Source organism: Bos mutus, chromosome 15 (assembly GCF_027580195.1).
Source record: "Bos mutus isolate GX-2022 chromosome 15, NWIPB_WYAK_1.1, whole genome shotgun sequence".
Taxonomy (NCBI): Eukaryota; Metazoa; Chordata; class Mammalia; order Artiodactyla; family Bovidae; genus Bos; species Bos mutus.
Window position 1 is genome coordinate 15,300,980 of NC_091631.1, and position 14,426 is coordinate 15,315,405.

At 52.5% G+C, this 14,426-nt stretch overlaps 1 protein-coding gene across 1 annotated transcript in view; it reads right to left on the reverse strand.

Annotated features, from left to right (window-relative positions):
* Nucleotides 1–496: 496 nt before the first annotated feature.
* PRR5L (proline rich 5 like) overlaps nucleotides 497–14,426 on the reverse strand; it is a 78,907-nt gene continuing 64,977 nt past the window's right edge. The window contains 2 exon segments of the mRNA XM_070383543.1: nucleotides 497–1,754; nucleotides 10,755–10,881. Coding sequence (XP_070239644.1) covers nucleotides 1,360–1,754; nucleotides 10,755–10,881 — 522 coding nt within the window. The 3' untranslated portion in view covers nucleotides 497–1,359.

The following is a 14,426-nucleotide window of genomic DNA, read 5'->3' on the forward strand; positions in this document are numbered from 1 at the left end:
CTACAGTCCATGGGGTTGCCAAGAGTCGGACACAACTGAGTGACTAACACTTTCACCTTTTATACATAAATAGTACCAAAGCCTGCTGATCCAAAGAACATTTCCAGACCCCAAAGGTTAGACATTCCAGGCACTTCTAGGCACTGCTTTAATCATAGGGAATGAACATGTCTCCAAAAGGTCTTGCCCACATCAGCCCTGGCTCCCCCCACTATAAAGCACTGAGACATCTCATTTGCTAGACCCCTCTGCTCCCGAGGCATGCCGAGTCTCCTCATCTCAATACAACTTTTCCTATAAACCATGACACTCACAAACACAGGGCTTACCAGACTCAAATCCAGCTGCTTCCAGAGCTCTGTACCTCGGGGCCCCACCTACCATGGATTGCTTTCACCCTGAACCACTCCTAACCTCCTTTCTTAGGGGGTTTGCTATTTTTCTGTGTGAAGACCCACCTCCATGGGAAATGAGCAGTGCAAGATCTACATGCAAATATTTGCAAGCGATTTTATTTTTGAAATGATGTACATTAAAAAAAAATTCAAGTCAAATCCAGGAACAGATTAGTTGGTTGGTATCAGCTGGCCCCTCCCCCATGACAGCAAAGGGGTCAGTTTCTGAAATGAAAGAGGAAGGCACCAGCTATTCCACCGGGAAGGTTAGTTCCTTGAGTTGGGGAGAAAGCCTTGGAAAGGGAACGCTGAAGCTTAATTAAAGATGGGGTTCCTCTAGCCGTGTGGCCCTCCTGGGCCAAAAGCCAAAGACAGCATAAAGGGTCTGGGTATAGGTGAGGAAGAACCCTCGTTGGCCAGTAATTCTGAAACTGAAATGGAAGATGCATTCCTGGTCAGGCTTGGGAGGGGCTGCAGTCTACTTTTACTCCACACGAGAGAGTCAAGAGGTACCTCTCTCTACTGCCTCTTTTCACCCACCAGCCTCTGTATCACGAAGACTCAAGGGGAACTCCACATGCCAACACAGCCTTGCTGGCTTTGTATGTGGTTTGGATGACCTCCAGCTATAGGAACGCCAGGGGCGCTGTGATATACAGTCAGGAGGACCGGACAGTCCATTATCTGAAAATAAAAGCCCAGTGAGGAAGATCTGGGTTGAGTCAAGCAGGCAAGAGGGCAGACATTGGGCAGTTAGATCTGTGTGGCTGCAAAAAGGTGCTCACTGTCCTGAAAATGGAGAGGCTTATGACAAATGTCCCCTAGGGCACTCAGACTAGCCTGTATCCAAAAAGGCAGAAGGTGGCATTGCCCAGAGGAAGTGCTCCCCTCAGTGATCCTTGGGGATGCAGCTGCCCTCATCCTGGTTGCCAGGCAGCAGCTGGGAGTCCTGGGAGATGGGGGTTCAGCTCAGGGAAGCACAGTTCAGCTCCGAGTCCTCCTGGCTGCCCGTGGCCCCCTGCTCTGGCTCGTCGGGACCGTCGGTGATGTTGGGCTCGCTGGAGCACTGCCGGTGGGGCGGTGGGAAGCTGGGCTGCAGCAGCAGGCACTTGTCCTCGCCACCAGACTCCTCCCCTAAGCCCGAGTGCATCATGGTGGCCATGGCCAGCAGCTGGATGTCCGAGTGGGCATTGGCCACTGTGTGTCGCCGGACGCTGCCACACTTCTCTAGGTAGGCCTCCCCCTCTTGCTCCGTCAGCGGGGTCAGGGCCATCTCGTTCAGGGGCCGGCTGACGGGGGTTATTGGGGAGGCGTAGTTCAGGAGCGTGACCTTGGGCCGGACCCTGGAGTGGCGCCTGGCTGCAAGAGAAAGACCAGCAAAGGCTGTGATTGGGTCGGGGTGGTAGGTGTCAAAAACTCCTAAAGAATTTGGCAGAAGAGGGAGGTGGCAGCTCCACCTTCAGGGACGGCTTTAGATGAAGCCCTGAAGCACAAGGAAGGAACTTGGCTACATCTATGTTTCTCTTGTAACTTCACTTTGTTCATGCCTGATCCTGCCTATGGCCAACATGCCCTCCCATAGTAGGAGTACCAATGGATGTTCCATGACAGATGAAGGAGCTCCAAGGGAGTCCCCTCACATTTGCAGCTGCTGCCTCAGCTTCCTTGGATTTGCCCTCAATTCCCTTCTAACCAGTCTTGTCCGAAGACCTGAGCACCGGCTGGACCAGTTGCCCAGAGATGCTCTGGGCTCCATTCAGCATGATGAGCCCCCTGCAGTGTCAACAGAGGAAGTGGAAAAGGCCTCATAAGCTCAAGTTCAGAGGAATAGCTAACTGGGGGGACCTTGGCTATCAAAGCAAAGGCAGTGGCACATCCTCTGGATCATCATGGACCAGAACCACCAACAGTCCCAGCAGCTTGATGATCTGAGGCCTGAGTTCTGTTCAAGTCGATATTCTGGCTTCAACCAGCCTTTCACAGCACCAAAGAGGAGATGAGGCTCCGTACATGGCCCATGGAGGCAGCAGAGAGCAGTGGACATGAATTATTTTAAAAACTGCTGCTTCTCAAATTCTTCCATTTTGGAAACTATGCTCAACCTTGACATGTGTTCATTTTTTGAATCCTCCTAAAAATTGAACCTAAGTTATGATCATTTTTCATAGTTAAAGTGGGAGATAATATGAGCATCAAAGAGATAGGAATTGGCCTACGCTCACACAGCTAGAACATAGAAGAGCTGGGATGCAAAACAAGGGCTGTCTCACTCCAGACTCACTTGTGCTCGCTGTCCACACAAAGCATATATAGCGATAGTTGACTAAGCATCCCGAGGGAAGGACAAGCCAAGTACATGAGGTTCGAATCCAGGGAGAAGAGTCGGAAGGAGGAAGCCTGTGTACAAATAACACCCAGTTGTGAAGGTCTCTCCTCTCCCACCTTTACAAGGACCACGCCAGTCCTGAGACCTCCAGTGTGGCCGGGGCAGGGCCCAGGGCAAGCTTGCATCCCCAAGGCCCCAGGAAAGCCTCCTCTGTAGGCACCAGCCTCCTATTCCACTGAGGCACCATGTTAGCAGCATGAATTGGATGAAAGACCCCAGCGAGGCAGAGGAGGTGAGGATGGAGGGCTGAGGAGGTGAGGATGGAGGGCTGAGGAGCGGTGGGGTCTGGTCAAAGCCTCTTTTTTCCTTCTGCCCTCTTCCAGCCAGTGCACACACCCCCAGCCTTCCAACCTCCCAACCCATCGGCACCTGTCACTGCTTTCCCCAACTCCCCCCATTCCTAAGACCTGGAAGACTCCTAACACATGCCTCTCTCAGCAGGGGATTCCAAGGGGATAAATGAGGAAGTCCTGACCTCGCTGGTGCTCCCTCCACCCCTGACAGGATAACAAAGGGTGGAGGGGGAGACCTGAGCTCTAAAGGGAGAGAAGACGGCACTCGCCAGTCACAGACTGGCCTTGGGACACTCAGCCCATGCTGCTCTAGTTTACTGTTGGGTTTTCCCATGGATCTGGAGGCCCTGAAACATGCAGTCATCACCTTCAAAGCTCATGCGCCTTGATGGGCATTGTAGTGAGGGTGCCGTGTTCATCTGCAAAGTTCTCAGCAGGTCCCATCACTGGATGGTCTTATATATCCATACATGCACATATGCATATGCATATAAGGGCTTCCCTTGTGGCTCAGCTGGTAAAGAATCCGCCTGCAGTGTAGGAGACCTGGGTTTGATTCCTGGGTTGAGAAGACCCCTGGAGAAGGGAAAGGCTACCCACTCCAGCATTCTGGCCTGGAGAATTCCATGGACTGTATAGTCCATGGGGTCGCAAAGAGTCGGACACAACTGAGCGACTTTCACTTTTCATATGCATATATGTGTACACACACACGTGTGTGACTATATGCACATACACAAATATGTATATACAATGACAAGAGAATAAAATCCTAACCCTTAGGACTAAGTCACCATGACTACTCACTTGGAGCCCCCAGGAGCTATTTGATGGCAACAGCAATTATTTCTCAGAATCAGGTAATAATACGTAGAATTTAGAACTTACTGAGTGTCTTCCCATCCATCATCTTACTGTTGAGTCCCAATCTCCCTCTAAAACACTAGGACATCTCTCATCATCCCCATTGTTCAGATGAGGAAGACTGAGGCTCAAGCCAATCCTCTGAAGTCCTAAATGGCAGTGCCCAGACATCCCTAATACACACTGCTGCGTCTCCGGCCTCCATCACTGCCCTTGAACCAGCCCACTCTCTGAACTCAGGCAGCAGCAAACACTGCCTGCAGCAATGCCAGACAAGAGGCTGGGTCCTCACGCCCTTCTTTGGGGGAAAAATGATATAGGGGATAAAACGCCAAGGAGCCAACAGGACAGAAGAATCTATGCCAGACGTCGGCAGAGGTCCTCTCTGAAGCGTGGGTGCTTGCACGCGCCAAGTCTCACATTTCTAAAATGTTCCCACGTTTTTACAATAACCATGTATTACTTTTATGATCGCAAAAATCGATAACTGTAAAACAGAAGCACCGGAAGAGTTCAAAGAAGCAGGGACCCCATTAAAGAACCATCCTTTAAAAAAAGTGCCCTTGAAAACAATTCATCTTCTCTCCTGCTGCTGTTAAAAGCAAACACTCAAGGTTGGCAATTGGAAAACCCAGGTGGTGGCGGCCCTACAACCAGCCTAGGAGGAAACTGGACTGGACAGTGAGTGCTTACTACCTGCAGATCAAGAAAGAGGAGAAATCTGGAAAAAAGCCCAGGCTCAGGATGCGGGATGAGGTCTGGGGGAGAGACGTGCATGGTAGACACACAGCATCTCTGGAGGAAAGAATTCCTTGGGTGGTTTCCATCGTTCCCAACCTGGCAGAATGAGCTAGCAAGCTGTCTCAGATGGGTGCCTGGACGTCGTCCGTCTCTCTCACACTGTTAGTCTAGCAGCCTAAAGGTTCTGGAGGGTTCTACTTGGGCTTTTGCGGAGAGATGGAGCCAGAGGGGGGGTGGCCAGCCTGGAGGAGGGGGTCCCCATGATGCCCCCCTTTCAACAAACGTTTCAACAAACGTCTTGAGCTTTGTGCAAAATGTTGTGTTTGCTGCGGAGAGCAAAGAGGAGCATAAATCTGATATGAGGCCTCACACAGGGGCTGGAGCACACTGGTGAGGGGTGGGTGGGGGAAGTTTTAGAAGCAGTCATTAGTTCAGCATCTACTATGCACTCTATCCAAACAGAAGAGGCTTCACTGACACGATCTCCTGACTGCTTTGCAGAAAAGGAACCTGAGGTTGACATGCTAAGTCATTTTACAGTCATGGTTAGTGATGAAACTGGGATTCAAGCCCAGGGCGGATAGCACAGCCCTTGCTCCTGACTTTCTGGAAGCCAGCACACACATTTGTGTTAAAACCAGGTCAACACAATGTTGACCAATATCAGGGCAACCAATGTCAGGGCAGGGGTACAAATGAGAGCAGGCTGGGGAATCAGAGGAGGAGGAGTTATGAAGAGGGGGCTTCTCAGATGGGCCTAGTCCTCTGAGGGTCAGACAGACTGCATGGCTGTCCGTTCATTCATTCCCTCCCTCAGAGGAGAGGTCTACGCCATGCCTAGCCAACAGGGGAGCCACATGCAATAAGTCTAAGGGGGAGACGGACAAATAATCAGGCCGTGACTAACACAGCATGGTAAGGTCTGGGATGTGGTTTGGGGTCCGTAGAAGGAAAGGGGAGGCACACACACCTCCTCATCTGGGGTGATTCCACAGGCCCCAGACCATCCTATTGGGCCTGTAATACAGCTGTTGGTAGCTCTGCCGGGCCCCTGCCCAGCGACAGGGCAGCCTCTTCCTCCTCTGTGTTCGGCCCTCCACAGCTCAGAGACGTTAAGTAACTTACTCCAGGGCACACAGCTGAAGCCCACCCTGGTGGTTTCCACAGCCCTGCTCCCTCTGCAGCCAGCCCCGCCTCTCTTAGGACAGTTCCCTGCTGCTGACCCGGAGGCCGCCAGCTCCTCCTCCTGCCTTCTGGGCACAATGTTCTGGCTCCCAAGCCTGGGTGTGGACACAGCAGAGACCACAGGGGCGGCTGGGCTGTGTGAGTCCCCTGGGCAGGCCATGTGTGCTTGCAAAGCTCCCCCCAACGTTCAGAGCCGCCTCCCAGAGAAGAGACCACAGGGGCCCCTTGGGAGGCCTTTAAACTGCAGAGTAGGCTTGGAGCTGATAGTCAGCTCGCCACACTGTGGCTGCTTGTCCTCTTTGCCTTCTTTTTCTTATTTGCATCAGGGAAAGCTGGGCCCTGCCATTCAGAGCAGGAAGTCTCCAAAGGGGATTGATTGAGCTGTGGGTCTCCCACCTGGTGCCTAAAAGCTGGCCCCTCCTTGGCAAGGGGGCCCACGGAGGAGCAGCAAGAGGGGCTGGACCCTGACGCCTCCTGCACCCCCCTCCCAGCCTCCTCCTGTATTTGCTCCTGCCTCACTCCCCAGGCGACCCGCGGAGCCCTGGCATTCGTCCCCCTGCTCTGAAGCCAGCCCTGGCAGCTCCCTTCAAACCCCCAGAGAGAAACAAAGCCCGGAGGAGGCGGTTCTTTTTGGGGACTCAGTTCCCAGGCCTTTGATCTCCCAGGCTTTCGGCCAGGCCCCACCGGAGTGGCCCCCATCAGGCGTGTTACAACGCCTGCCCATCAGGTTCACGGTGGGCGTCTCTCTTTAGGCCCTGGCACCTGAAAGTCCATGAATGCCGACTGATCAAGAGGACAAGTTACTGTATCTTGGGGCAAAGGACCCTCCCCCTGGAGCCACAATGGAGAGAGATGAGTGGGAGGCCCGGGCCTTTGTGCGGAAGAAACGAGCGCTAACTGAGCCAGGGCAGCGGCCTGGAAACTTGGGAAACTGGAAAGGTAGAAATGTGGGCCTGGCCTCTGACAAATTGGCCTGTTTTTTGGTTTTTTTTTTTAAGATTTCATTATTTTCCTCCTCACCCACTACTCCCTCTGCCCAAGAAAAGTGACAGCTTTGGAGGGAAGGACACACACACACACACACACGCTCACTCCATCACATCCTGGGACTCATCTTTTCTCTCCGAAGCAAGCCTTGCCCATCCATGGGATGAGGCTTAACTCTCAGACCCATGGGCCTGGCGGGCAGGAAGAGGGTCCACCCGTGAGTCCCCGGCTCAACCTGCCTGAGCCCGTGAGTACAGGTGGGAGCCCTAGAAGGCCACTTCTCCAGCTCTGGTCACCTACCCGTGTGACCCTGGGGACGTTTCTTACCAATGCAGAGTCTGAGGTCACGACAGCATGCATCCCCAGAATCTGGTAGGATGACTACATGCCAAGCGCTTGCTCAGGGCCTGGAAGGTGACAGGTGTTTTGAGATGCTGGGCCCAGCTGCCCTTCACCCCTCCCACCCTGTCAGGCCCAGAGAGGTCGTGGAAAGGCCTCCGGAGATTTCTCACGTCCACCGCCTCTGCTCCGTCTCTTTCTACCTCGGCCGGTTGTCACAACAGGCAGCTACCTCTTCCACAGACAGGAGAAGAGCCTCTGTTCAACTGAGGGGAAGACTGAGCCGCAGAGAGTCCTCTCTTTATCTAGAAAGGGGTGTCCTCCATAAGGAAGGGCGCTGTGGTGGCCATTTTAGCTTTTTGGTGTCCAGGGGTTGGTTGGGGATGACGTCCTGGCCCTGGATACCTCTGGCACTAAGGACCGCGTGGACAAAGAATGCCGGCTGCCATACCACTAAGCAAAGGATGCCCTGGCCATCGAGCCAGCAGCCACTGCAGCCACCCTGGACTGTGCACCCTCAGGGGATTCAGGATGGAGAAAAGCTATAGGAGAGCAGGCCTAGGCGTTAGGGTATGTATCAAAGGACTTTGAGGTCAACATGTACACACTGCTGTATTTAAAATGGACAACCAACAAGGTCCTGCTGTACAGCACAGGAACTCTGCTCAGTGTTATGTGGCAGCCTGGATGGGAGGGGAGGCTGGGGGAGAATGGACACATGTATGTGTTTGGCTGAGTCCCTGTGCTGTCCACCTGGAACTATCACAACATTATTAATTGGCTATCCTCCAATATAAAATATACTCCAATATAAAATATACTCCAATATAAAAGTTTTTTAAAAAAGGAATGACTTCAATGAGCCCAGACTCTTGCATCTTCCCACATGTAGAAAAGCACTAAATTCACAAACTTGAGATATCTATTTTTCTTTAATTAACAGTATTCTCTCATAGGAATAACAATATTCCAACTACCTGGTCTTTGTTGCAAAAACTTCCATACACCCTAGTTCCTCCTTCCCTCTTTGGAACAGTCCTCCAGAGCTATCTGAGAGGCTGTCTTCTATGCTCAAGTACTTAGTTTTTCCATTGACTAAAACATAATTCTCAGTTTTTAGGGTGTAATTTTTTTTCAGTCGACAACTGAGAAGGAAGGACCAGTTTCTCTGCGGTCCCTCAGCACCATCAGTCACCTCTTGGAGCTGACAGGGTGGGTGGGGGGCGGGTGGAGTGTGGAAGAACAGCTGGCCAAGGGCATAGAGCTAGGGGCTTTGAAAGCCTGTCTCCAACAGCCAGGTGACCTTGACCTGCATTTGCCTCACCTGTGAGTGGGAACGTGGTATCCAGCCCACCCCACACAGTGCCCAGGACGTGGTCTGTGTCCCGGGGCTTCCCCTGCCGTCAGCCACTCTGCAACTCTAAAGCTCTCTCGGTTCCTTGAACGTTGCACCCTCTTGCTCCCCACCCACCTCCTCATAACCTCAAAAGCCTCCCAGAGATCCTTCCCTTTGCCTGGTCAATCTTCCCTCCCCATTGACTCAGCTAACTTGTATTCATCCTCCGGGTCCCACTGCAGAGATCACCTCCTCCAGGGAGTCTTCCCTGATTGCCCAGTCCTCTTGCCGTGGGCCCTGGACTTCCCCACTCAGAGCACTTGTACACTGATGAGTCATGGTCCCTGTGCCAGAGGGCAGGGGTGGGTCAACTTTGTCACAGATATCACCTGCAGCAGTTCACGAGGTGCCAGGGACAGGGTCTTCTTAGTACACATTTGTTGAAATAATAATATAATAAAAAAGTAATCAAAAGAAGGTCATTTCCTCCCTTCTCGGGTTCTACTGTGACAACGCCCCAGAGACAACGACTGTCCTTGGCACAAGAATAAAACCTCAGGCCTTTGATTACAATTTGATGAAAGTATGTATGAGTCTTATTATAGCTGAAAAGTTGAAGGCATCCCCTCTTAAAGCGAGTCCTCACTGAACAAACTTCCAAATCCATTCACGTTCCCAGCTCCAGGCCCAGCAGATGGTGGGGTCCCTGCCATGGCCCGGCTAACCCGCTGGCACGCTGACATCTCCTTGTATCCTCCTGCCCCAAACTTGGGGGCCAGCTGGCCCCACCAGAGCAGGAAAGTGGCGCCCAGCCCTCCTCACGGGAGGGCAGGGGACTGTTTTCCTTCAGCCGGCTCTTGCCAGCTCCTGGGTGGAATCAGGGAGGAGGGAGGGAAGGAGGGAGGGAGGGTGGAGGACCAGGCAGGCAGAAGACTGGGGCCAGCACCCTCAGATTTGTGGTGACTGTGGTTAAACTGGTGTCTCCAGAGAAATATGAAGGGGCCCTAAAAACTGTGGCAGGCCTTGCTTTCTTCTGCAGTCGGGAGGCCCGGGAAGGGGTGGGAAGCCTGCTGGAGGCTGCTCCTCCCCTCTTTTCTTTGAAGCCCAGCTCTGTCTCCATTCAAGCAAGAAGAAGGGATAAAAGGTTTCAAATTCGGGAAATCCCTTTCCACCTCTGCACCTGTGTGTGGGTGCTGGTCACCCCAGCCTCGGGTACCACCCATCCATCTAACAAATAGTTTTTGACTGTCTACTCTATGCCAGGGCTTCCCAGGTGGCACAGCAGTGAAGAATCTGCTTGCCAATGCAGGAGATGCAAGAGATGCAGGTTCAATCCCTGGGGTTGGGAAGATCCCCTTGAGGAGGAAATGGAAACCCACTCCATTGCTGGGACAGAGAAGCCTAATGGACTATAGTTTATGGAGTCACAAAGAATCAGATGCGACTTAGTGACTGCGTATGCACACACACTGCATTGCCAGGCAGCATTTTGGCTGCTGAATTTAGAACCACAAGCCAAAAGTTCCTGCATTTGCGGGGGGTGGGTGGTTCCATTTCAGAGAGTAACTGAGGAATATATTTTATGATATTCTATAGCTATTTCCTCATCTAGACCATAGTCTCACTGAAAGAAGGAATAGACTCATTTCATCTCTAGATTCTCCGGGGTGAGTAGTACAGAGCCTGAATTTTAGCTTTACAGCCACTGGAAAGAGGCCTCAGTGGGATTTGTCCCCCAGTCCAGGAGCCCCTGTCCTGCATGTGAAGTCCCTGGCAGTACCTACAGGAATGCAGTGGGCAGCCAGCAGCTGGATCTCCAGCCACACACCCAGTAAGCTGGCTTCATGTTTTGAGCCACTTTCAAAAGGAAATTCATCACTGGTGGTTTTTCCAGTCATGAGGGGGTAGGCTGCAGTCAGGCATGGTTTTTGGTATCAGATACAGGAAAGTTAACACTGCAGGCACCAAAACAGATCAAAGCCACTGATCAAAGATGTGAATCAGACAAGCACCACCACAGAAGTTCAGTATCCGTTCCTGGGGAGGAATCGGCCAAGCGGGGAGGTTACTGCAACAACCAGGCCAGAGGGAAACACGAGCAGTGAACATGTAGAGGTTTGCACAACCCACGTGGGAAGCAAAGGGCTTGGTAGGTCATCAGGGCTCAGGGAAACATAACTGGTACCAGTCATTGCGGCTCCTGGCAGCTTGAGAGCCGGCCCCCTTACCCAATGTGTACGTGGGGCCTGAGAGGCCACGGTCCTCGCTGATGCCAAGGAAAGGAGAAACCACCTGCTTCACCAGCTCCTCCAGCTGCAAATAACCCTCACTTGGGCCTGTGGGCTCGTGAACACTCTGGAAATAAACACCCAAGAGAGACAGGTCAGTCCAAGTCACCATGGCCAGTGGATTCTGGCCACCTTCCCACTACATTCCAAGCAGGCTGTATCCTCATGGCTGAATGAAGGAAACCCAGGCTTGGAGCCCCAGGCACTGGTCCTGGGTGGCGGTGATCAGAACTGTGCATGGCAAGCATCGTGGCCTCTGCGGTGGGATCCCACCCCAAAGCAGGGCTGGTGGAACGGTGGGACTGTCCCCAACCCAGCTCCAGGGCTGAGGTCTGACCGGTCCCAATCACAGCCAGCTCACCCTCTCTGTCACAATAACTGTTCCACATCAGGCACACAGGAGCTTTATAAAGCACTTTCTATGTTTCACAGCACCTGCCAACAACCCTCACCATCCCCCCTTTTACACACAAGGAAAGTTAAGACTCAGAAAGCTTATGTAACTTGCCCAGGAAAATACAGCTGGTAAGGGGCCAAAACCCAGGCCTGGCACACAAGCTGCCTGGCTCTGAGCCCATCTTACTGCTCCTTGTTAACAGGCTGGAAAAGAAAGCGGGAGAGAATCTGGAAAAGACCAGAACAGCAGAAGAAAGGGAGCATCACTGTGGACCAGACACACATTTAGTACCAAGGTGAAGGGTCAGTTCAAAAGCACAGGAGTCCTCAGAGCTACAAGGAGCTGGAAAGTCATCGAGGTTTTCTAGAAAACCAGCTAACTCTGAAGGAATTCAATTTCTTGCTGGAAAGGCGTGGAAGCCATGTGTTTGTATGGAGGGCTTGCAAGAGAGCAAGGCTTCGTGGGCACTGTGCTCAGCCCAAAGGGCCAGCTGTCAGAGTCTCAAAGCAGAAGAGATTTTAAATCACTCTCGTTTGAAAAGAGAAAACTCTCCCCTGCACTGGAGTTTAGGAGCTGGGGCCAAGAAGGGGGAGGGGCCCGTCCTACAGGTTGGATGGAGACCCCTGGGTGCAAGCTCCAAGGGAACTGGCTGATGTGGTATCTTGTCAGCTCCATCACACTGAGATGGAGGCAGCTGGGGGCAGTGGGAGGCAGGGGTGGCTTACCGAAACGAAAAGGAAGGCTGAGGAGGGGGCTACGGGGCAGAAGACTTGGTGGTTGCAGGACCGGGAAGGGGTCAGAATTGGTGCAGAGGAAACGTGAGCGAGGTTGTCTGGCACTTGAGGGGGCTGCTCATGGGAGAAGACCTGAGGGTTTTTCATGTTCGTCAGCAAGAGCAGAAGCACTGGGAAAGGCCAGCAAGATGCCTCGCTTGACACTCCACAAGGACCTGCTGTAGAGCGCAGGGAACTTTACTCATACCCTGTAATAACCTATATGAGAAACGGACCTAAAAGATAAGAGATCCATGTACACGTGTAACTGAATCACTTCGTGGTACATCTGAAAGTAACACAACATTATAAATCAACTGTACTGCAATATGAAACAAAAATTAAAAAAAGTAAAAACAGGTGGAATTTCAGAACTACTAATATGTGTAATGTGCTAAGTCACTCAGTTGTGTCCGACTCTTTGCAAACCATGGACTGTAGCCCTCCAGGCTCCTCTGCCATAGAATCCTCTGGGCAAGAAAACTGGAGTGGGTTGCCATTTCCTTCTCCAGGGGACCTTCCTGACCCAGGGATCGAACCCGGGTCTCCTACGTCTCCTACACTGGCAGGTGGGTTCTTTACCACTGGCAATGCTGCTGCTGCTAAGGCGCTTCAGTCGTGTCTGACTCTGTGTGACCCCATAGATGGCAGCCCACCAGGCTCCCCCGTCCCTGGGATTCTCCAGGCAAGAACACTGCAGTGGGTTGCCATTTCCTTCTCCAATGCATGAAAGTGAAAAGTGAAAGTGAAGTCGCTCAGTCGTGTCTGACTCTTCGAGACCCCATGGACTGCAGCCTACCAGGCTCCTCCGTCCATGGATTTTCCAGGCAAGAGTACTGGAGTGGGGTGCCATTGCCTTCTCCGACCACTGGCAATATGGTATTACAAAAGCTTCTTTGTTAAAAAAAATAAGTATCTATCACAACTAACTACAGAATTACATGTTGAGAAAAGAAAGGCTTCACTTAGGAAGGCACACGAGACTCTCCACAAGGGTGAGGGGATCCTCCAGGTGGCAGAAGGGAGAGGGGAGCCTTATTCATGCTCTCAGAGACCCACCCACAGCCTCAAAAGTAGAGCAGTTTCAGCCCCAAAACCACCTCGGTTGGGTTTCAGAGCTGAGGACACTTTTATCTCATTTTTTCACCCCTTGATATTTCTCATCTGCCTTCTCCCCACAAGACTCTTCCGCTCTACGATTCCTAAGCACTAAACAAGAGAGGGATGCAGAGCGAGGAGAAGAGGCAAGAAGTGGGAAGGAAATTCTGAGCTGCATCAGAATCCCTGGGCAAAGAACCTGACTTGCACACAGCCCTCTGGGAAGGAGCTATCCTTGGCTTGGCTGCTGGACTGGCTATGTATTTGCAAGGCTCAGCACAAGATGAAAATGTGGGGTCCCTTGTTCAAAAATTAAGAACTTCCAGATGGTGATGAAAAGTGAAAGTGTTAGTCACTCGGTCTTGTCTGACTCTTTGCTACCCTATGGACTGTAGCCCGCCAGGCTCCTCTGTCCATGGGTTTGTCCCAGCACGAATACTGGAGCTGGTAGCCATTCCCTTCTCCAGGGGTCTTCCCAACCCAGAGATCGAACCCGGGTCTCCTGCATTGCAGGCAGATTCTTTACCATCTGAGCCATCAGGGAAGAGAATTAAACCCAGCATGGGATCCTGTTGGTGGGGGGAACGGGGGCGGGGGAGGACCCTGGGGCACTGACTGGCAGGGGGCACACTGGCTTGATTGGGCAGGTCCCCTCAGAAGGGACCATTCTAGGACAGTCTCAGACCTGCCTGTGCCTGCCAGGGAGAATCAGATCTCTAGGGTGGTCAAAGTCTCTGGTTCAGCCTCTTCCTGGACAGCCTAAGGATAGGACCTCATGACCCATGGGAGGAAAGGTTGAGCCCCTTGTATGTTTTGAGGAGGGAGGGTTGGTTCAGGGCCATTTTGGAAATGCACTGGGAAAGAGAAATGGCTCTTCTCTGTAGGAGAGGTAGGCAGGGAAAAACCAGCCCCAGATCTCTTGATGCTGTGGACAGTGCGGACCCAGGCAGAGAAAACAGCAGTTCTAGCTACTGGGGCCCAACTTCCCTGCAGTGGGGATGGTCCGAGGGCAGTACAACCTGCACGTTTCCTTTAGATCCAGAAGCTGCCACCCCTGCCACCCAGAGTCAGTCCTGGGCTGGGGAAAGACCGGCCTTTGTCACCGTCACACCCCCAGCCTCTGGCTTCCTGACTCCCAGAGGGTAGAAGAACATGTCCCAGGAGGCCCTCAGGGAATGATGCCAAATTCCCCACGTTAAAGGGACCATCGCTTATGGGGCATCTCCAAGTGTCCTGGGAGACTGCGGGAGGAGAGGGACCTTGACAGGGCTCGCTGCACGCACAGCAAACGGACAAAGGAACTGGAACGTGACCGATGACACTAAAGAAGACAAACTGAGCCAG